The 23328-nt window shown below is 41.8% G+C and overlaps 2 protein-coding genes across 6 annotated transcripts; both read right to left on the bottom strand.

The window, feature by feature from the left end:
* Positions 1–931: 931 nt before the first annotated feature.
* Positions 932–9370, bottom strand: LOC106586294 (uncharacterized). Of its 3 annotated transcripts, XM_082968973.1 has the most exons (11): positions 9215–9356; positions 8025–8101; positions 7617–7940; positions 7116–7379; positions 6652–6951; positions 6172–6471; positions 4169–4270; positions 3976–4050; positions 3184–3267; positions 3061–3092; positions 932–1412 (listed from the first exon to the last, which is right to left on the bottom strand). In XM_082968973.1, the coding sequence occupies exons 3-11, from the start codon at positions 7843–7845 to the stop codon at positions 1377–1379; spliced, it is 1422 nt and encodes a 473-aa protein (XP_082825099.1). In that variant the 5' UTR covers positions 7846–7940; positions 8025–8101; positions 9215–9356; the 3' UTR covers positions 932–1376. The 3 variants fall into 3 exon arrangements, 2 of the variants coding, with proteins under 2 accessions (XP_082825099.1, XP_014028903.2); XR_001324168.3 differs by lacking the exon at positions 8025–8101 and having other exon boundaries at positions 3184–3340; positions 9215–9370; XM_014173428.3 differs by lacking the exon at positions 8025–8101 and having other exon boundaries at positions 9215–9370.
* A 997-nt stretch (positions 9371–10367) lies between these two features.
* Positions 10368–20284, bottom strand: LOC106586295 (uncharacterized). 3 transcript variants are annotated; one of them, XM_014173430.3, is made up of 13 exons: positions 20128–20284; positions 19627–19935; positions 19165–19425; positions 18609–18926; positions 18191–18496; positions 17903–17998; positions 16199–17554; positions 13123–13446; positions 12622–12885; positions 12158–12457; positions 11670–11970; positions 11382–11477; positions 10368–11007 (listed from the first exon to the last, which is right to left on the bottom strand). In XM_014173430.3, exons 1-7 carry the CDS (start codon positions 20204–20206, stop codon positions 17496–17498), a joined length of 1428 nt encoding a protein of 475 aa, XP_014028905.1. In that variant the 5' UTR covers positions 20207–20284; the 3' UTR covers positions 10368–11007; positions 11382–11477; positions 11670–11970; positions 12158–12457; positions 12622–12885; positions 13123–13446; positions 16199–17495. The 3 variants fall into 3 exon arrangements, with proteins under 3 accessions (XP_014028905.1, XP_045563538.2, XP_082825100.1); XM_045707582.2 differs by lacking the exons at positions 17903–17998; positions 18191–18496; positions 18609–18926; ... (1 more) ...; positions 19627–19935; positions 20128–20284 and having other exon boundaries at positions 16199–16348; XM_082968974.1 differs by lacking the exons at positions 13123–13446; positions 17903–17998; positions 18191–18496; ... (2 more) ...; positions 19627–19935; positions 20128–20284 and having other exon boundaries at positions 16199–16348.
* Between the last annotated feature and the right edge of the window lie 3044 nt (positions 20285–23328).

Below are 23328 nucleotides of genomic sequence, written 5' to 3'. Positions count from 1 at the left end.
GGTCTCTTTGTGTGTGTGTTAGCATGTGTTTTTGTGTAGATATGTGAGGCGATCAAAGAGTTAATACTCTAAAACTGTACTGGCTTGCCCCCTATTGGAGGACAGCATTCATACCAAATGAAGTGAAAATAAACATGAATATAAAACGTTTCTCACACAAACCATGTTTTCTGCAAATAATTATTTCCACAATAGATATTTCAAAAATGACTATTACCTTGCATTGTCCTAACACAGAATGTAACAGAAGAATCTCCGGTCTAAGACTACTTTAGGACCCAGTCTATTGCAGATGAGAGGTTTGCAGTGAAGGAGACCATGCAGGGTGAAAGGCAGAACATGTGTTCACCTTGGTTCATTCTCCCCTCAGCGCCTGCAGCCTTCACTTTCTCCACAAGTCATTATGTATCAGTGTGAATTGAAATCATGTTTCGTTTCCCATTCCTTCTCTTTCGAAATCAAGTATAAAAGACTTCATTTCAGGAGACCTTGGATCTTTTCAATAGCTCCCAAATGCACACACACACAAGCATGCTCACATAAGCGAGCATGTGTGTGTGTCTGCGTACACACACACACACACACACACACACACACACACACACCTCTGCACAAAGCAGGAGGGATTTTGGTGCTACTCTGCACCTGTCTGTGCATAAAGACATTCCTTCTGGATGTGCAGTCTATTCATTGCATTTAGTGTGCCTACATACCTTTGGGAGAGAAAAGCATTGAATTACTACTTTTTCACTGCAATCCCTAAAGGAACTAGCAATAGCAAAGGAGAAGGAAAGAGGGCTGAAAGAAATGAATTATTCTCCTCTCAAACCTCATGTAATGTATTCTTGCAAATAAACATTTTCTTTCCAACAGTGCCATCTACTGGTAACATACCCAACTCCACTCAGCTATGCAATAAGTAGACATCAAATGATGAAAAGCATTTTTATTTAAACATATATCGAATGTTATATATCGAAACATACAAAATGCACATGCATGAAAGACTACAAATATATAAAACTATTATTTGCATCCATGGCTGCAATGTAGGTTACAACCATCAAAATATTTCAGACCAAAATTGCCTTCCTACAATTTAAACCTTCCAATTGGGCTAGCTGCTGTATTTACACAGCAGTCTTAGTAAGCATATATTACTGTATCATTAAACACATGAATCAAAAGCAGTATAATAAACTAATTGAACAAATCTCATAGGTTTAAAATAAAAGGTAACTGGCATAATTTCAAAAGCAATCAGTATTGTGGTATAATTTTCTCTGTAGACTAATACACATTAAGTAATTGTTAAAATGTGGAACACAATCTTGATTTAACATAGGTCATTTTATCCATCTAAAATACATGTTTCCTTATATGTTGAGAGTTGAATAGATCACAGCACTTTCCTGTATGTATGGACATGAACACCAGTTAAAAAAACAAGCACACTACATTTAGACAGATATTACAAATAGTAACTATATATATATATATATATATATATATATATATATATATATATATATATATATATATATATGCAGTACCAGTCAAAAGTTGACACACCAACTCATTCAAGGGTTTCTTTACTTTTACTATTTTCTACATTGTAGAATATTAGCGAAGACATCAAATTAACACATATAGTATCATGTAGTAACCAAAAAAGTGTTGAACAAATCAAAATATATTTTAGATTTTAGATTCTTCAAAGTAGCCACCCTTTACATTGATGACAGCTTTGCACACTATTGGCATTTTCTCAAACAGCGTCACCAACAGTCTTGAAGGAGTTCCCACATATGCCGAGCACTTGTTAGCCGCTTTTCCTTCACTCTGCGGTCCAACTCATCCTAAACCATCTCAATTGGGTTGAGGTTGGGTGATTGTGGAGGCCAGGTCATCTGATGCAGCACTCCATCACTCTCCTTCTTGGTCAAATAGCCCTTACACAGCTTGGAGGTGTGTTGGGTCATTGTCCTGTTGAAAAACAAATGATAGTCCCACTAAGCCCAAACCAGATGGGATGGCGTATCGCTGCAGAATGCTGTGGTAGCCATGCTGGTTAAGTGTGACTTGAATTCTAAATAAATCACTGACAGTATCACCAGCAAAGCACCCCTACACTATCACACCTCCATGCTTCACGGTGGGAACCACACATGCGGAGATCATTCGTTCACCTACTCTGCGTCTCACAAAGTGATGGCGGTTGGAACCAAAAATCTCAACTTTAGACTCAGACCAAAGGACAGATTTCCACCAGTCTAATGTCCATGCTCGTGTTTCTTGGCCCAAGCAAGTCTCTTCTTATTGGTGTCCTTTAGTAGTGGTTTCTTTGCATTAATTAGACCACGAAGGCCTGATTCACGCAGTCTCCTCTGAACAGTTGATGTTGTGATGTGTCTGTTACTTGAACTCTGTGAAGCTTTTATTTGGGCTGCAATTTCTGTGGCTGGTAACTCTAATGAACTTATCCTCTGCAGCAGAGGTAATTCTGGGTCTTCCTTCCTGTGGCGGTCCTCATGAGAGACAGTTTCATCATAGCGCATGAAGGTTTGTGACTGCACTTGAAGAAACTTTAAAAGTTCTTGAAATGTTCCGCATTGTCTTAAAGTAATGATCGACTGTCATTTCTCTTTGCTTATTTGAGTTGTTCTTGCCATAATATGGATCTTCCGTATACCACCCCATACCTTGTCACAACACAACTGATTGAATGAAACACATTTAGAAGGAAAGAAATTCTACAAATTAACTTAAGGCACACACATTCATTGAAATGCATTCCAGGTGACTACCTCATGAAGTTGGTTGAGAGAATGCCAAGAGTGTGCAAAGCTGTCAAGGAAAAGGGTGGTTACTTTGAAGAATCTCAAATATTTTTCTATTTGTTTAACACTTTTTTGGTTACTACATGATTCCATGTGTTATTTCATAGTTTTGCAGTCTTCACTATTATTCTACAATGTAGAAAATATTAACAATAAAAACCCTTGACTGGTACTGTATATAAATAACAAAATGATCATTTTAACAAAGTGCTATTCTTACCTGATTTGACCCTGCTGTGACTCTGTTGGGATCTGAAAAAAGGAAAATCATATAGTTACGCTTCATCTACACAAGTTACATTCAACAAACCATTCTGTTTTTCCACACACACACACTACTCACCGACAAGCCTGGGTTCACCCAAAGCAAATTCAGAGTAATGAACTTCCTCATTCTCATCTTCACCTGTTTGACCCTTCTGGCTCTCTGGTTGTAAAACATTTTTGCCAAAATGTTAACACAGTTGTAACTTTTGTGTAACTTCCTATATCGGTTGGCACTGTGGAACATTCCGAATGTCATCTTGAAAGTCATCTCTACTTCCTCCTTACTGTACCAGTGGAGGCTCCTCAGAGGAGGAAGGGGAGGACCATCCTCAGTGAATTTCATGCAAATAAACTGTTCAAATATTGTCTTCTCTCTCAATGAGTCAACTACTCACCACGCTTTATGCACTGCAGTGCTAGCTGGCGGTAGCTTCTGCTTTCAGTATTAGATTCATTCTGATATTTTGATTGGATGGACAACATGTTAGTTAATGATGCAAGCGCTCTGAGGTTGGACGACGTCCTCCGGAAGGCGTCATAATTACTGTGGAAGACTATGGAAGGGGGTGAGAACCATGAGCCTCCTAGGTTTTATATTGAAGTCGATGTAAGATAACTGTACTCTGGCTACAACATGGTGTGACCCTACAGAGTACTGTTGAGGCTACTGTAGACCATTGCAAAACAGTGTGTTTAAATCAGTTATTTGGTGATGAGAATATTTTTTGTATAATTTTATCCAAAAAGGATAACTTTAATGTTTCACTATAAATAATAGTGGATGGTCCACCCATTCTTCCTCTGAGGAGTCTCCACTGCCATATCTATATTGTACATCATATTAGACCCAAAGTGGAGAAGTGTATACCTTGGACTCTTCGTGAATCTGTGGTGTTATCGTAGACTGGGTCATTCTTCTGGGTCAGTGGTAGGTTCGTCACAGCTTTGAAAAAAGCGATCATTGCAAAAACGTTCACACAACTGTTGAAATAGGCCTAAATTTAAGATGTAGCAATCCAACAAGTTTGATCAGCAATGTGGTCATTATCAGTGTATTTTACCTGTCTTCTTCCTCTTCAGGTAGAACACCAGAGCACCAACCAGGACCCCAGCAACAGCCATAGCAATGCAGGCCACAATGACCACAGTCTGCAGATGGTTATCTGTGGTAACCAAAAAGACATGAACAAAGAGTATGAGAGAGAACATGCTGGGATATGATACCTGAGTACTTACTACACAGCTGACGCCATTTGCTAAGTGTAACGAGTGTGCTGAGAGTCGGGAAGCAAGTACAAGGAGTGAGTTTTTTATTAAATAAACACAAAAAACACAAAACACAAACACACCGACATGAAACAGTCAATAACACCTGAGGAAAGAACCAAGGGGAGTGACAGATATAGGGAAGATAATCAAGGAGGTGATGGAGTCCAGGTGAGAGTCATGAGGCGCTGGTGCACTTGACGATGGTGACAGGATCAGCAGTCTGATGACCTAGAGGCCGGAGAGGGAATATACGTGACAGTACCCCCTCCCTGACGCCGACAAAGGGGATGAACCCGGGGATCAGGAGCGAACCGGTCATGCCGTCTGAAGCGCGGAAACCTGGCGATCCGGCTGGGGGCGTGAGAGCCAGGCGATCCGGCGGAGGCATGAGAGCCCGACCAGCCGGCGGAGGAATGAGAGCCCGACGAGCCGGCGGAGGAATGAGAGCCCGACGAGCCGGCGGAGGAATGAGAGCCCGACGAGCCGGCGGAGGAATGAGAGCCCGACGAGCCGGCGGAGGAATGAGAGCCCGACTAGCCGGCGGAGGAATGAGAGCCCGACGAGCCGGCGGAGGAATGAGAGCCCGACGAGCCGGCGGAGGAATGAGAGCCCGACGAGCCGGCGGAGGAATGAGAGCCCGACGAGCCGGCGGAGGAATGAGAGCCCGACGAGCCGGCGGAGGAATGAGAGCCCGACGAGCCGGCGGAGGAATGAGAGCCCGACCAGCCGGCGGAGGAATGAGAGCCCGACGAGCCGGCGGAGGAATGAGAGCCCGACGAGCCGGCGGAGGAATGAGAGCCCGACCAGCCGGCGGAGGAATGAGAGCCCGACGAGCCGGCGGAGGAATGAGAGCCCGACGAGCCGGCGGAGGAATGAGAGCCCGACGAGCCGGCGGAGGAATGAGAGCCCGACCAGCCGGCGGAGGAATGAGAGCCCGCGAGCCGGCGGAGGGGGCCCGCCGCCGGCAGAGGAATGAGAGCCCGACCAGCCGGCGGAGGCATGAGAGCCCGACCAGCCGGCGGAGGAATGAGAGCCCGACCAGCCGGCGGAGGCATGAGAGCCCGACGAGCCGGCGGAGGAATGAGAGCCCGACGAGCCGGCGGAGGAATGAGAGCCCGACGAGCCGGCGGAGGAATGTGAGCCCGACGAGCCGGCGGAGGCATGAGAGCCTGTAGCGGCTCCCGGACCCGGTGTCATTTACATTGACACAAAAAAAATGCTTCCCTTAGGTGACGTGTTATTCTGTAACGAGGGCGCTGAGAGATGGGAAGCAATTACAGGGAGTGAGTGTTTTAATAAATAAATAAACAAAACAATAAAAACAAAACCCAAACACCACGACAGATATAGGGAAGATAATCAAGGACGTGATGGAGTCCAGGTGAGTGTCATGAGGAGCTGGTGGGCTTGACGAAGGTGACAGGTGTGTGGGATAATCAGCAGCCTGATGACCTAGAGGCCGGAGAGGGAGTATACGTGACACTAAGACTCTAAATTCATCACAGTTTAAATTAACAGGGGCCCAAGGGCAATCCAGAGACGATTGATTTGGTTACTTGTATGATGTACAGTATGTTGTTTATGATGATGTCATCTAACTGAATCTTTAATAGATTCCAATCATTCAGATGGAGTGATCTAATGTAATCTACAGACATGTGTTACCTTTCAAAGTCAATGTTGATGTAATGAACTCTGATCTTCCAGCAGAATCACTGAATCTGAGGGGAATGCTTGCACTGAGCATGCCCCCTGTGAACACCACAGACTGCAAGTGCAGCAAACAAGTTGTTACCTGTCATTGAAGACATTGTTGTCTGTGTGGGGAGTGTGAGGGTCAGGGAGGCTGTTACTCTGAGCATGCCCTCTGTGAACACCACACACTGCCAGTGAAGCTGGTCGCTACGGAGGCTGGGCAGGGTCACACTGAGCATCCTGTTGGGGTGACTGTTTGTCAGGACCTCCTGTTTGACCAGCAGCCACCTGCTCCCCTCCATCCTCATCCAGGCCAGGGTCACAGGGTCACCGCTCACCTCCGACACCTCACACCTCACCACCACGGGCTGGCCACCAGGGGGCCCTCCAGATTCAGATACTAAGATAAAGAACAGAAAAAAGTACTGTACTATACTTTGACTGAAAGAGCAGTAACTGTAACAATGTACTGAACAGCTGATTAAATTAAATGATTAAATGAAAAGTGTATGGTTGTCCTAGTAACCAACAGTCTGTGTGAACAGAGTGTCTGCTCTCTCAAAGACAAAGGCAAAGTTACCTCGAATGGTTGTGAGTTTAATCATGCCGAATCTTTGGCGATCATAGAAACATTCGAACGTTCCACTATCCTCAAATGTCACTGGTGAGACATGCAGTGGGAAATCATATCCGTTGAATGGGGGAGATGAGAATCGGTCACTTCTGACTTTGTCCGATGAAGTCAGAGTAACAGATGTTGTTGATCTCCTCATGGTCCATTCGGCTCTCCTGTATGGGGAACTATACCTGCAGATCAACTTCACCTCACTGCTGTTGCTGCTCTCTCGAAACAGATGTATCAATGGATTATTAAATGTGTCTGGAAAAAAGAAACATTAAAGTGAAAATGCTGATGATAATGTTGGCCTGTATAGTGCAATTGTATCACCCTTTTCTTTGTATTATTGAGGACCATATTCCTGAATATTTAACATTTGGTCAATTCATGTATTAATGTATTACATTCATGTTAATAAATCTTACCTGTTAGCACATTCAGTGTAATATAACCTGTAAACAACAATTCTCCATTCAGTCTGAAATTGCAGTTGAATATCCCCCGGTAATTCTGATCGACAGTGTGGATGATCATATGGGCCGTTCTGTTGTAGAACAACGTGGTGTTAGAAGTGGAATCTCCATCTCTTTCCCACTGAAGTGTGGCCCCATCTGGTATGCTGGACACCTCGCATCGCACACTCACATCAGATCCAAGATACGCTTTATTAACATTATAGTTTGGTGTCTCTGCAAAAAGGAGACATATATTACTTTACTTCAATTTGTTAAAAGTAGATGAAACGAGCAGAAAAGTGGAAATCAGTGGTTTACATCTTTACAAATCTAAAATGCTTGATAATCAATAATGAAACGATTACAACAGCAAAAGTTTGGCTCTAATTCTGATATTGACGAGGCGATATACATTGATATTTAAAATGATTCAAATTATACACATTGAGAAACTGAACATGATAAATATACCTTTAAACACAAAACTAAACACCTCAAATCTCGCCAGAACAGCTGAAGCTGGTTTGGTTTGCATGAACACAAACTCTCCAGCATTTTCAAATTTTGTTTGGATAGAAAGATCATATCCTGTTCCTTTTGAGAAAGGAGCCTGTGTGTTCCATGAAGGATTTCTATTCCTGGATGAAGTGATTTGGGCTACTGAAGTGTTTGAGTGTCTGCCATCATGTGAGGTCCACATCCATTGGTGCGCTGTCCCTTCCGGAACTGCAGGGGAAACTTGGAGAGTGACTCTTTCATTGGGCTTGTTAAGGAAAAATATCTTCTTTGACAATTCTGTGGAGGGAAGATAATCAAAACGATAGGACAAAAAGCTGCAAAATATCTTTATATTAATATTATTCACTGTTCAAATCTCACATTTTCTCTCACTCTCTTTCTCAGACGACTCTTCAATAGCTTCATCATAATTGTATGTCATGCTTTAAAGGGGCAATCTGCTGATAGAACAACAACAAAGCAGTTAACCTGCTACTGATTTGGGAAACAGCTGAGGGATGGGCCTGGAGATATTTCTAAAACTGTTTTTAATATTTACAACTTATATTTGGGATACTGGTGGGGTACAACAGCTGAACTCAGCTCATAAGGCAGTTCAAATCTTCAAGAATCAATGGGTGTACATCAGGATGGGCAACTTTGATGGGGGTGGGAGCCACAAAAACTAAACTCATCCTGAAGGGACGTAAATTCCTTGCAGGTCTGCATAACCACATACGCATAATCCCCCCCGCCACCACATAGTGAGAAAAACATTTCAGCAGACCCCATCTTGACAGCGGAGAGAAAAAAAAATGTTTTAGAGTTAATGTTGTACAATTCTACAGGTTGATAATGTTTTACTAATTCCCTGCAGTTCTACACATTTTGCCATAGGGTGAGGAGAAATGTTTGCAGTTTTTAATATGATATCTGAGTGAGACTGACTAACAAAATCAACGGGGGCCCACCGGACGGTATTTGGACCATGATTACTAAGTTAGATAGCTAGCAGCTAGACTAACTTACCAATAAAAAAATTGTTTAGCTGACATGGACTAATTGACTGACAATCTGTGACTGCATCAGAGAAAAACTGCTGAAGCACAACCAAATTTAATAAATGTCACATTGTACATTATACTGTTCTAACTTGCAACAGTAGGTTGAGATGCAGACTGAGTAAATTATTTTACTTTTTTAAATGTATTACTTTAATTGATCCGAGGGCCTTCAGAAGGGGCGGGCCACCAGTTTCCCATCCCGGGTGTACACAGCAGCGGGAGGTAAGGGTGCTGAGGCTGCTGCAGCACCCTCTGAAAAATCTGAATAAAAATATCCTTAAAAATTCACACAAAAATGCAACCCCCTTGATAAAACATTCTCAGCCCCTCCCCCATCCCCCGTTGGCTAACAAAATGTACTGCATCCCACCCCAAACTACTTCCCGCGGCTATGCTGGTGTATATCATTCATTTAAAGGTCTCCAAATGGATGTAGCAACTACAGATTACCTCTTTAAATGGTGACTCTTTAATGTCAAATAATTCAACCAGAAACACGTTACTCACGTTCAGCTGAGAGTCCCTGACCGCATCTAGATATCCACAGCAGGATCCACAACAACGTTACACCCATAGAGCCTCTGTACTGCCCCATGTTGCTGTATGTTACTGTTCTGTTCCCCTCTCTACTCAGTAGCCAACTCATATCATTACTGACGTCTCTGATAAATATGTTCAGGAAATGACTGAAGAAAAGAAGAAGTTCCAAAACTACACGTGATGCAATTTAAAATGAGTGCAAGTCTGAGGACATAGGACTTCATAAAATCTCACTTTACTGGTATCAGCCATATACTGTATGTAGCATGCAGGGATTAAGGAGTAGGATTAAGGGTTAAATCATCAATGCCACCCCACCGTCATAATAGGCATCAATGGGATCAAAACAATAGTCAAACATGTCACAGTTTAGCAACATGTAGCAGAATATAATGTAAATGCTGTGCAATTAAAAATAATAGAAGTAGTATTATTACAAGGATGTTACAGATATTATAATTAATATGGAAACAAGACATTTTCCTTTTGAAGCAAATAACAGTTGGTGAATTTTTTGAAATTCCATAGACCATGATGTCCAAATGCAACCAAAGGCTTTCAAAACCAAAAAGCTGAACTTGCTACATTATAGTCAGTCTGTCACGTCCTGACCATAGAAAGCTTTTATTTTCCTATGGTAGAGTAGGTCAGGGCGTGACAGAGGGTTTTGTCTAGTTTATTTATGTCTATGTTGGTTCTAGTTTCTTTTTTCTACGTTGGGGGTTTGTCTAGTTTATGTATTTCTATGTGGGGTTCTAGTTGTTGTATTTCTAAGTTGGTATTTTTTGGGATGATCGCCAATTAGAGGCAGCTGGTCATCGTTATCTCTAATTGGGGATCATTTTTAAGTTGTTGTTTCTCCCACTAGGAGTTGTGGGAGATTGTTTTGAGTAAGTGTATGTTCCACCGCTTTGTCGCGGTTTGTTGTTTTGGTCATTAGTATGTCTTGCATAGTGTCACAGTTATAATGAAATGTGGAACGATACACACGCTGCACTTTGGTCCACTCCATCATATGACAACCATGACACAGTCTCTTACAACAGTCCCTTCAAAATTCAAAGCTTTTCTAATACAGGACAATCAGATGGTAAAATAAGCTGAGACACTGTTGCCAAACTAGTATTAACATCACCATTTATTGTGTACAAACATTACAGACTGAGGATGAATGGAAATGTACATTTCTAGGATGAACTAAATAATATACACTGAGTGTAAAAACATTACTATTTAGTCATGACCATTCACCCTCTGAATGCCACACGTACACAATCCGTGTCAATTGTCTCAAGAATCCTTCTTTAACCTGTCTCCTCCCCTTTAACTACACTGTTCGAAGTGGATTTAACAAGTGACATCAATAAGGGATCATAGCTTTCCCCTGGATTCACCTGGTCAGTCTATGTCATGGAAAGAGCAGGTGTTCCTAATGTTTTGTACACTCAGTGTAAATTATTCTTTTGGAAAGATGCTTACAGTATCATAACATGGTCATGTTTTCAATATTAGTCTTTGAGGGGAAGGTTGTTGGTGATTAACACATTCATTTAACACCAATGAAGTTTCTTTTGCCAGACCTTTTGACAGAACACAGTGTGTCATGTGGTAATTCCGTGTGAAAGACGTCACGGGTTGGTACAGACATGGGTGGGAAAGCTATATTTCAACACAGCCACAGGCCATAGGCTAGCAACAAGGCTATACATTAGTCTCCTCCAGTTGAGCAGGTTCCTCCTTTTGTCTCTGTGTCTGGGTGCCTGGATGGAAGACACAACAACACATCAACCAGAAGAGTATGCAATGATGTCATTTACACACACTAATTCAATAGTTTTCCACTCAGTACTTCTGAAAGGTGATCATGTATGTTACTTCATAATGTTAATTTGAGTTCTAGTTCACTACAAAATCAAAGTTGGTCATATGTTTGGAGACTTTAAAAGCGCTCTAATGCAGAGAAGGATCCACGTCCCATGTGAAGGCTAGCTCTGCCTCGGTGCAAAATGAAAGAGAAAGATTGGTACTGTCTAAGGCAGACATTTTAGATAGTGCCTCAATGTCCCATTCCTTTGGGATTGGGTTGGATGTCTTTTTTTATGGAGAGTCTATCCAAGAGGGAGTGTCTCCTTACCGTTTGGTCTTCGACAGTAGAACCCGAGAAGTCCCAGAATTCCTAGGGTGGCAGCCATTGTAATCACCCCTCTGACCACTGTCTCGGTGCCCATCCCTAAGAAACAGAGACTTCTGTTAGATTATATTAAACATAGGAACCTCTCCAGCATGGTAACCTATTTATTTTGTTACACTAGGCCTATGCCAGGAGAAAGCAGAGGTCCAGTGAGGAAAAATGTGGATGGATTGAGATAGGTTGGAACAGATTAGGTTAAATTGAAGAGAGTCTATCATAACAAGTTGTTACCTGTCATTGAAGACATTGTTGTCTGTGTGGGGAGTGTGAGGGTCAGGGAGGCTGTCGCTCTGAGCATGCCCTCTGTGAACACCAGCACACTGCCAGTGCAGCTGGTCGCTACGGAGGCTGGGCAGGGTCACACTGAGCATCCTGTTGGGGTGACTGTTTGTCAGGACCTCCTGTTTGACCAGCAGCCCCCTGCTCCCCTCCATCCTCATCCAGGCCAGGGTCACAGGGTCACCGCTCACCTCCGACACCTCACACCTCAGCACCACGGGCTGGCCACCAGGGGGCCCTCCAGATTCAGATACTAAGATAAAGAACAGAAAAAAGTACTGTACTATACTTTGACTGAAAGAGCAGTAACTGTAACAATGTACTGAACAGCTGATTAAATTCAATGATTAAATGAAAAGTGTATGGTTGTCCTAGTAACCGACCGTCTACGTGAACAGAGTGTCTGCTCTCTCATTGTTAAAAGACAAAAGCAAAGTTACCTCGAATGGTTGTGAGTTTAAACATGCCGAATCTTTGGCGATCATAGAAACATTCGAACGTTCCACTATCCTCAAATGTCACTGGTGAGACATGCAGTGGGAAATCATATCCGTTGAATGGGGGAGATGAGAATCGGTCACTTCTGACTTTGTCCGATGAAGTCAGAGTAACAGATGTTGTTGATCTCCTCATGGTCCATTCGGCTCTCCTGTATGGGGAACTATTCCTGCAGATCAACTTCACCTCACTGCTGTTGCTGCTCTCTCGAAACAGATGTATCAATGGTTTATTAAATGTGTCTGGAAAAAAGAAACATTAAAGTGAAAATGCTGATGATAATGTTGGCCTGTATAGTGCAATTGTATCACCCTTTTCTTTGTATTATTGAGGACCATATTCCTGAATATTTAACATTTGGTCAATTCATGTATTAATGTATTACATTCATGTTAATAAATCTTACCTGTTAGCACATTCAGTGTAATATAACCTGTAAACAACAATTCTCCATTCAGTCTGAAATTGCAGTTGAATATCCCCAGGTAATTCTGATCGACAGTGTGGATGATCATATGGGCCGTTCTGTTGTAGAACAACGTGGTGTTAGAAGTGGAATCTCCATCTCTTTCCCACTGAAGTGTGGCCCCATCTGGTATGCTGGACACCTCGCATCGCACACTCACATCAGATCCAAGATACACTTCATTAACATTATAGTTTGGTGTCGCTGCAAAAAGGAGACATATATTACTTTACTTCAATTTGTTAAATGTAGATGAAACGAGCGGAAAAGTGGAAATCAGTGGTTTACATTTTTACAAATCTAAAATGCTTGATAATCAATAATGAAGCGATTACAACAGCAAAAGTTTGGCTCTTATTCTGATATTGACAAGGCGATATACATTGATATTTAAAATGATTCAAATTATACACATTGAGAAACTGAACATGATCAATATACCTTTAAACACAAAACTAAACACCTCAAATCTCGCCAGAACTGCTGAAGCTGGTTTGGTTTGCATGAACACAAACTCTCCAGCATTTTCAAATTTTGTTTGGATAGAAAGATCATATCCTGTTCCTTTTGAGAAAGGAGCCTGTGTGTTCCATGAAGGATTTCTATTCCTGGATGAAGTGATTTGGGCTACTGAAGTGTTTGAGTGTCTGCCATCATGTGAGGTCCACATCCATTGGTGCGCTGTCCCTTCCGGAACTGCAGGGGAAACTTGGAGAGTGACTGTGTTATTGGGCTCGGCAAGGAAAAATATCTCCTTTGACAATTCTGTGGAGGGAAGATAATCAAAACGATAGGACAAAAAGCTGCAAAATATCTTCATATTAATATTATTCACTGTTCAAATCTCACATTTTCTCTCACTCTCTTTCTCAGACGACTCTTCAATAGTTTCATCATAGTTGTATGTCATGCTTTAAAGGGGCAATCTGCTGATAGAACAACAACAAAGCAGTTAACCTGCTACTGATTTGGGAAACAGCTGAGGGATGGGCCTGGAGATATTTCTAAAACTGTTTTTAATATTTACATAGTTTACAACTTATATTTGGGATAATGGTGGGGTACAACAGCTGAACTCAGCTCATAAGGCAGTTCAAATCTTCAAGAATCAATGGGTGTACATCAGGATGGGCAACTTTGATGGGGGTGGGAGCCACAAAAACTGAACTCATCCTGAAGGGACGTAAATTCCTTGCAGGTCTGCATAACCACATACGCATAACCCCCCCCCCCACCACCACATAGTGAGCAAAACATTTCAGCAGACCCCATCTTGACAGCGGAGAGAAAAAAAAATGTTTTAGAGTTTATTTTGTACAATTCTACAGGTTGATATTTTTTTATTAATTTCCTGCAATTCTACACATTTTGCCATAGGGTGAGGAGAAATGTTTGCAGTTTTTAATATGATATCTGAGTGAGACTGACTAACAAAATCAACGGGGGCCCACCGGACGGTATTTGGACCATGATTACTAAGTTAGATAGCTAGCAGCTAGACTAACTTACCAATAAAAAAATTGTTTAGCTGACATGGACTAATTGACTGACAATCAGTGACTGCATCAGAGAAAAACTGCTGAAGCACAACCAAATTTAATAAATGTCACATTGTGTATTATACTATTCTGACTTGCAACAGTAGGTTGAGATGCAGACTGAGTAAATTATTTTACTTTTTTAAATGTATTACTTTAATTGATCCGAGGGCCTTCAGAAGGGGCGGGCCACCAGTTTCCCATCCCGGGTGTACACAGCCGCGGGAGGTAAGGGTGCTGAGGCTGCTGCAGCACCCTCTGAAAAATCTGAATAAAAATATCCTTAAAAATTCACACAAAAATGCAACCCCCTTGATAAAACATTCTCAGCCCCTCCCCATCCCCTGTTGGCTAAATTTTTTTTACTGCATCCCACCCCAAACTACTTCCCGCGGCTATGCTGGTGTATATCATTCATTTAACCTCTATGGGACCGGCGGGACGAATTCGTCCCACCTACGTAACATCCACTGCCAGCCTGTGGCGCGATTTTCAAAATCTTCAAAATCCTATTACTTCAATTTCTCAAACATATGACTATTTTACAGCCATTTAAAGATAAGACTCTCGTTAATCTAACCACACTGTCCGATTTCAAAAAGGCTTTACAACGAAAGCAAAACATTAGATTATGTCAGCAGAGTACCAAGCCAGAAATAATCAGACACCCATTTTTCAAGCCAGCATATAATGTCACCAAAACCCAGAAGACAGCTAAATGCAGCACTCACCTTTGATGATCTTCATCAGATGACAACCCTAGGACATTATGTTATACAATACATGCATGTTTTGTTCAATCAAGTTCATATTTATATCAAAAACCAGCTTTTTACATTAGCATGTGACGTTCAGAACTAGCATACCCCCCGCAAACTTACGGGGAATTCGCTAACATTTTACTAAATTACTCACGATAAACGTTCACAAAAAGCATAACAATTATTTTAGGAATTATAGATACAGACCTCCTCTATGCACTCGATATGTCCGATTTTAAAATAGCTTTTTGGTGAAAGCACATTTTGCAATATTCTAAGTATATAGCCCAGGCATCACGGGCTCGCTATTTAGACATCCGGCAAGTTTAGCACTCACCATAATCATATTTACTATTATAAAAATGTCATTACCTTTTGTTGTCTTCGTCAGAATGCACACCCAGGACGTCTACTTCAATAACAAATGTTGGTTTGGTCCAAAATAATCCATCGTTATATCCGAATAGCGGCGTTTTGTTCGTGCGTTCCAGACACTATCCGAAATAGTAAAGAAGTGTCGCGCGCTTGGCGCAATTCCTGACAATAAAATTCAAAGTATTCAATTGCCGTACGTCGAAGCATGTCAACCGCTGTTTAAAATCAATTTTTACGTCATTTTTCTCGTAGAAAAGCGGTAAAATTCCGACAGGGATCTCCTTTTCGGCAAACAGAGGAAAAAATCCCAAAGGCGGGGGCGGTCGGGGTCACGCGCATAAGCTAGTGTCTCTTGATGGGCCACTTGAGAAAGGCGATAATGTGTTTCAGCCTGGGGCTGGAATGACGACATTCTCTTTTTTCCCGGGCTATGAGAGCCTATGGACGACGTGGGAAGTGTCACGTTAGAGCAGAGATCCTTAGTAAATGATAGAGATGGCAAAGAAGTTCCAGAAATGGTCAGACAGGCCACTTCCTGTAAAGGAATCTCTCAGGTTTTGACCTGCCATTTGAGTTCTGTTATACTCACAGACACCATTCAAACAGTTTTAGAAAATTTAGGGTGTTTTCTATCCATATGTAATAAGTATATGCATATTCTAGTTACTGAGTAGGAGTGGTAACCAGATTAAATCGGGTATGTTTTTTATCCAGCCGTGTCAATGCTGCCCCCTAGCCCTAACAGGTTTTAAAGGTCTCCAAATGGATGTAGCAACTACAGATTACCTCTTTAAATGGTGACTCTTTAATGTCAAATAATTCAACCAGAAACACGTTACTCACGTTCAGCTGAGAGTCCCTGACCGCATCTAGATATCCACAGCAGGATCCACAACAACCTTACACCCATAGAGCCTCTGTACTTCCCCATGTTGCTGTATGTTACTGTTCTGTTCCCCTCTCTACTCAGTAGCCAACTCATATCATTACTGACGTCTCTGATAAATATGTTCAGGAAATGACTGAAGAAAAGAAGAAGTTCCAAAACTACACGTGATGCAATTTAAAATGAGTGCAAATCTGAGGACATAGGACTTCATAAAATCTCACTTTACTGGTATCAGCCATATACTGTATGTAGCATGCAGGGATTAAGGAGTAGGATTAAGGGTTAAATTATCAATGCCACACCACCGTCATAATAGGCATCAATGGGATCAAAACAATAGTCAAACATGTCACAGTTTAGCAACATGTAGCAGAATATAATGTAAATGCTGTGCAATTAAAAATAATAGAAGTAGTATTATTACAAGGATGTTACAGATATTATAATTAATATGGAAACAAGACATTTTCCTTTTGAAGCAAATAACAGTTGGTAAATTTTTTTAAATTCCATAGACCATGATGTCCAAATGCAACCAAAGGTTTTCAAAACCAAAAAGCTGAACTTGCTACATTATTGTCAGTCTCTTACAACAGTCCATTCAAAATTCAAAGCTTTTCTAATACAGGACAATCAGATGGTAAAATAAGCTGAGACACTGTTGCCAAACTAGTATTAACATCACCATTTATTGTGTACAAACATTACAGACTGAGGATGAATGGAAATGTACATTTCTAGGATGAACTAAATAATATACACTGAGTGTAAAAACATGACTATTTAGTCATGACCATTGACCCTCTGAATGCCACACGTACACAATCCGTGTCAATTGTCTCAAGAATCCTTCTTTAACCTGTCTCCTCCCCTTTAACTACACTGTTCGAAGTGGATTTAACAAGTGACATCAATAAGGGATCATAGCTTTCACCTGGATTCACCTGGTCAGTCTATGTCATGGAAAGAGCAGGTGTTCCTAATGTTTTGTACACTCAGTGTAAATTATTCTTTTGGAAAGATGCTTACAGTATCATAACATGGTCATGTTTTCAATATTAGTCTTTGATGGGAAGGTTGTTGGTGATTAACACATTAATTTAACACCAATGAAGTTTCTATTGCCAGACCTTTTGACAGAACACAGTGTGTCATGTGGTAATTCCGTGTGAAAGACGTCACTGGTTGGTACAGACATGGGTGGGAAAGCTATATTTCAACACAGCCACAGGCCATAGGCTAGCAACAAGGCTATACACTAGTCTCCTCCAGTTGAGCATGTTCCTCCTTTTGTCTCTGTGTCTGGGTGCCTGGATGGAAGACACAACAACACATCAACCAGAAGAGTATGCAATGATGTCATTTACACACACTAATTCACTAGTTTTCCACTCAGTACTTCTGAAAGGTGATCATGTATGTTACAAAATCAAAATCAAAGTTGGTCATATGTTTGGAGACTTTAAAAGCGCTCTAATGCAGAGAAGGATCCACGTCCCATGTGAAGGCTAGCTCTGCCTCGGTGCAAAATGAAAGAGAAAGATTGGTACTGTCTAAGGCAGACATTTTAGATAGTGCCTCAATGTCCCATTTCTTTGGGATTGGGTTGGATGTCTTTTTTTTATGGAGAGTCTATCCAAGAGGGAGTGTCTCCTTACCGTTTGGTCTTCGACAGTAGAACCCGAGAAGTCCCAGAATTCCTAGGGTGGCAGCCATTGTAATCACCCCTCTGACCACTGTCTCGGTGCCCATCCCTAAGAAACAGAGACTTCTGTTAGATTATATTAAACATAGGAACCTCTCCAGCATGGTAACCTATTTATTTTGTTACACTAGGCCTATGCCAGGAGAAAGCAGAGGTCCAGTGAGGAAAAATGTGGATGGATTGAGATAGGTTGGAACAGATTAGGTCAAATTGAAGAGAGTCTATCATAACAAGTTGTTACCTGTCATTGAAGACATTGTTGTCTGTGTGGGGAGTGTGAGGGTCAGGGAGGCTGTTACTCTGAGCATGCCCTCTGTGAACACAGCACACTGCCAGTGCAGCTGGTCGCTACGGAAGCTGGGCAGGGTCACACTGAGCGTCCTGTTGGGGTGACTCTCTGTCAGGACCTCCTGTTTGACCAGCAGCCCCCTGCTCCCCTCCATCCTCATCCAGGCCAGGGTCACAGGGTCACCGCTCACCTCTGACACCTCACACCTCAGCACTACCGGATGATTCCTGGGGAATCCACTAGGCTGCACTGCAGAGACTGAAATGGAAATCTGGAGATCATTGGGGATCTGTCATCTGTTTTCTCAAATATAAGTAAAATTGATTATTCTGAAAAATGCACCTTGGATATTTAAAATGATAATGCTCACCCTTTAGGGTTACCACATTAATAGAGGCAACTAGGAGGTTTTCAAAATAGCAGTTGAACCTCCCACAATCTTCAAACTTCACCGGTGAGAAGTAGAGAGGGAAGTAGTGTCCATTGAAGTCCCCGTATGAAAATCTCTCATTAAATGTGTCATTGGATCCGTACATTGCAGTTGTCACAACCTGAACGTCTTTAGCTGTAGATAGTGGGGTCCAGGACCATAATGCATGGGTGTACCTATCTGATGTCATACAAAGCAGTGTCACCAGAGAGCTGTTGGAGCTCTCTCTGTACATTGTGAGAGTGGCATCAGACGAAACTGTGGAGAAAACCATTGCGGTGTTCAGTCAGAGGGGAAAGTTTAATTTCATTTAAATCCAAAGTCTAAATGGCATTACGGGTCCATTTTGTTGTAAATGTAACAAATGTGATCACCATTTATCCATTTAAAATGAGACTAATATTATTGATTGTCAATGACTACTGATCAAGAGGAAAACATTCAGGTTTCACATAAAGGTTTTGATATTTCAGTTAGATAAGAACACATTTTGTACCTTCCTCAATTCTGACAGCATTAGAGACATTATATAACAGTGTTCCATTCTGTCTAAAAGTGCAGTAGTATGCCCCCTGACTGTCCGGATGAACACTGTGGATGACCATATGGACAGTGTTATTGTAGGACAGCGTGGTGTTAGAAGTGGGACCTTCCTCTCTTTCCCACTGCAGTGTGGCCCCTTCTGGTAGGCTGGACACCTCGCAACTAACACTCACATCAGAACTCAGACGAAATGAAGGCCAAAAGGAAGGTGTAACTGAAAAAACATGGAATTTAAAAATGGTTACAATGTAAACTTACTGTCCAAACTAAAACAGTAATGTGAATGAACAATTACGGTGAAGAAATTAATTCTGGAAGCTGGCTTTTGAAACGATTTAATCATTGGAAGCTATTTTGTCATTATGGAAGATTCACGATGGCTTGTCTGTGCAAAACAGACACAGAATTGACTTACTTTTTGTGGCGAAGATCTCAATCTTAACCAATGGGACATTTGTTCTTACCAACAAAAACACCCCTGCACATTCAAACTTCGGCTTCACTGTTACGTCATAGTCTATGCTGCAAGAAAAGTACTCTGTGAAAGGTGGACTAACCACTAGCCTAGAGGATATTGCTCTGGCTATTTGAATCTCTGAGTATCTCCCATCATGTGAGGTCCACTCCCAGCTGAACTCTGACTCGTGAGGTTGAGCCAGGTCTGACACAGACAGATGCACACTCTCTGTCTGACCAGAGATAAAGAAGATGCTCCTCTTCATCACTGTGTGTGGACAATGAGACACAGATCTGGTCAAATAACATTTTCAATTCACCCTATAACAGTTTCAAAATACACAGATTATTTATTGTGAATCTGGTTTAAAGCCCCTTGTTTTAAAAATCAAGGACAAACAAGATGTTCAGAGCAACAAAATAATGATGATGAAATACATACAGTAAAAACTGAACTCACCCTCAGCAGAATTCCCTGATATGCATAACAGGATCCACCACTGAATAACCATAATGTGGTCCATACCCTGACCTGACATTTAACTCCGGTTCCACCAGTATCTGAGAAACAACTCCAGACAAAGTGAAGGAGCATAGCACATTCTTACATTGAAACAGCAGCTTGCACAATTTCCGCTATCTTGTTCAGTTACATCTCATCATCTCACTATTGCATTCATCATTGTAGCAACTTGTTCTCATGATCTGATAATGTGAAGGTTTTCTCAGTTGATTTGAACCGTTGGTATTTGTGTTACCCATTTTGACCATTGAATGCCATGGTCGGATGGCCGAGCCAGGCGCTGTCTGATAACTAATTTAATTATAGTCTAATCTAATTTAGGTATAGTTACAGTAATGGAATGGACCCAGAAAATTGTATGTGGTTTTATTCTCAATTACGTTAATAAAACTTGAACAAAAAACACACCATGGGAAAAAGGTACAATTTGAACTGGAATTGAACTGGAATTGAAATAGAATCAACTCAAACTAGGAACGATTTTATTTAACATGATCTATATCACCAGACCTATACAGTGATTCATTAAAAACATATGGTACAGTATGGTAAAGTGAAGTGCATAGCAATGTTATAATGGGGTTACGTCCATTAAGGTTCATTAGCTTTAAAGGCACAATGCAGCTTTTTAAACATTTATATTAAATCATTTCTGGATAACAATTTTGATTTTTACTGTAATAGATTTCCATTAAAAGGGGCACAAAACACTTTTTGGGAGTGGTCTGCATGGGAAGGGAAAAACTGAAACAGCTGTTATTGGCAGATCGTTTTGGAACTCTTTGTTATTGGTCTATTAACCAATTTACCACATGGTGATGTCATGATGGAAAACCAAAACTTCCGCCCATTCAAACCCGCTGATTAAAAGGTCCTTTGCAGATTGTATTTTCAACCAGAAACTTTCAGGAATTAAAACTTATCCATTTAAAAAAAAAAAACTTTTACAGTGTTAGTTTCATCAGCTGTTTTAAATGGGCCTTTAAATGGAGGCAGCGTAGCCTTGTGGTTAGAGCATTGGACCAGTAACCGAAATGTTGCACGGTCGAATCCCTGAGCTGACAAGGTACAAATCTGTTGTTCTGCCTCTGAACAAGGCAGTTAACCCACTGTTCCTAGGCTGTCATTGAAAATAAGAATTTGTTCTTAACTGACTTGCCTAGTTAAATAAAGGTAAAATAAAAAATAGAAGTTAGAGCCATGGCTCAAATTGCATGGGTTTTGATACTGTTTGATTCCTGAAAGTTTATAATGAAAAATTGTTATATGAAGCAGGATTAGCATAATAAACATAATACATACATAGCTTAAATGTATTTGATAGACAATCCAATGCTGAAAGCCTTTGATAGTATATGTCTATGTACTTTCTCTGCTACCACTGGAGTTGTCCAAAAAGCTCCCCTCCTTGGTTTTTTATCGGTATGGTACAAAGCATAAGCATGACAAGAGTGTATAAGATCATCCACTCAGTAGCGTATTCATCACAGTCACTGAATGTAGACAGCATAATTATTTTTACAACTTTTATGTTTTAAGCAGACCACCATAGTGCCTGTGCCCAAGAACACTGAGGTAACCTGCCTACATGACTACCGACCCGTAGCACTCACTTCTGTAGCCATGAAGTGCCTTGAAAGGCTGGTTATTGCTCACATCAACACCATCATCCCAGAAACCCTAGACCAACTCCTATTTGCATACCGCCCCAACAGATCCACAGATGATGCAATCTCTATTGCACTCCACACTGCCCTTTCCACCTGTACAAAAGAAACACCTATGTGAGAATGCTATTCATTGACTACAGCTCAGCGTTCAACACCATAGTGCCCTCAAAGCTCATCACTAAGCTAAGGACCCTGGGACTAAACACCTCCCACTGCAACTGGATCCTGGACTTCCTGACGGGCCGCCCCGGGGGTGCGTGCTCAACACGGGGGTGCGTGCTCAGCCCCACGGCCAGGCACTACTCCAACACCATCGTTAAATTTGACGACGACACAACAGTGGTAGGCCTGATCACCGACAACAACGAGACAGCCTATAGGGAGGAAGTCAGAGACCTGGGCATGTGGTACCTGGACAACAACCTCTCCCTCAACGTGATCAAGACAAAGGAGATGATTGTGGACTACAGGAAAAGAGGACCGAGCACACCCCCATTCTCATTGACGTGTCTGCAGTGGAGCCGGTTGAGAGCTTCAAGTTCCTTGGTGTCCACATCACCAACAAACTAACATGGTCCAAGCACACCAAGACAGTCATGAAGCGGGCACGACAAAACCTATTCCCCCTCAGGAGACTGAAAAGATTTGGCATGGGTCCTCAGAACCTCAAAAGGTTCTACAGCTGCACCATCGAGAGCATCCTGACTGGTTGCATCACTGCTTGGTATGGCAACTGCTCGGCCTCCGACCGCAAGGCACTACAGAGGGTAGTGCGAACGGCCCAGTACATCACTGGGGCCAAGCTTCCTGCCATCCAGGACCTCTATACCAGGCGGTGTCAGAGGAAGGCCCTAAAAATTGTCAGACTCCAGCCACCCTAGTTATAGACTGTTCTCTCTGCTACCGCATGGCAAGCGGTACCGGAGCACCAAGTCTAGGTCCCCAAGCCATAAGACTCCTGAACATCTAGTCAAATGGCTACCCAGACTATTTGCATTGCCCCCCCCCCCCCCTCCACACCACTGCCACTCTCTGTTGTCATCTATGCATAGTCACTTTAATAACTCTACCTACATGTACATACTTCCTCAACTAACCGGTGCCCCCGCACATTGACTCTGTACCGGCACCCCCCTGTATATACTGTTATTTTTTACTGCTGCTCTTTAATTACTTGTTACTTTTATCTCTTATTCTTATCCGTATTTCTTTGAAAATGCACTGTTGGTTAGGGGCTCGTAAGTAAGCATTTCACTGTAAGGCTGTTGTATTCGGCGCGTGTGACTAATACAATTTGATTTGATTTGTTTTGAAAAATGTGTTTTGTAGATGTGCTTTTTTAAGTGTGTGATGATGAATGGCTCACACTTATGATGTGTTCTTAGTGGGTGTTTCATAAATGTTAGAGTTGGGATTGTTTTCATAGATGAGCTCAGGTATGTCTTGGTCTTAAACAGACAGTTACAAA

This window comes from Salmo salar, chromosome 25 (genome assembly GCF_965601325.2).
Source record: "Salmo salar chromosome 25, fSalSal1, whole genome shotgun sequence".
In the NCBI taxonomy this organism is placed as follows: domain Eukaryota; kingdom Metazoa; phylum Chordata; class Actinopteri; order Salmoniformes; family Salmonidae; genus Salmo; species Salmo salar.
This window is presented reverse-complemented; position numbering and strand designations above follow the sequence as displayed.

Bases quoted from the DNA above. Each gene is read 5' to 3' on its own strand.
- LOC106586294 (XM_014173428.3), bottom strand. From the start codon at position 9,353: ATGAGTTGGCTACTGAGTAGAGAGGGGAACAGAACAGTAACATACAGC. The intron at 7,380-7,616 runs GTATATTTATCA...TCCTTTTTGCAG, and splicing joins GTTTAGTTTTGTGTTTAAAG to AGACACCAAACTATAATGTT. The intron at 3,093-3,183 runs GTGAGTAGTGTG...TCCTTTTTTCAG, and splicing joins GGGTGAACCCAGGCTTGTCG to ATCCCAACAGAGTCACAGCA.
- LOC106586295 (XM_045707582.2), bottom strand. From the start codon at position 16,337: ATGAGTTGGCTACTGAGTAGAGAGGGGAACAGAACAGTAACATACAGC. The intron at 13,447-16,198 runs GTGAGTAACGTG...TTCCCTCCACAG, and splicing joins TCAGGGACTCTCAGCTGAAC to AATTGTCAAAGGAGATATTT. The intron at 11,478-11,669 runs GTAACAACTTGT...TCTGTTTCTTAG, and splicing joins AACAATGTCTTCAATGACAG to GGATGGGCACCGAGACAGTG.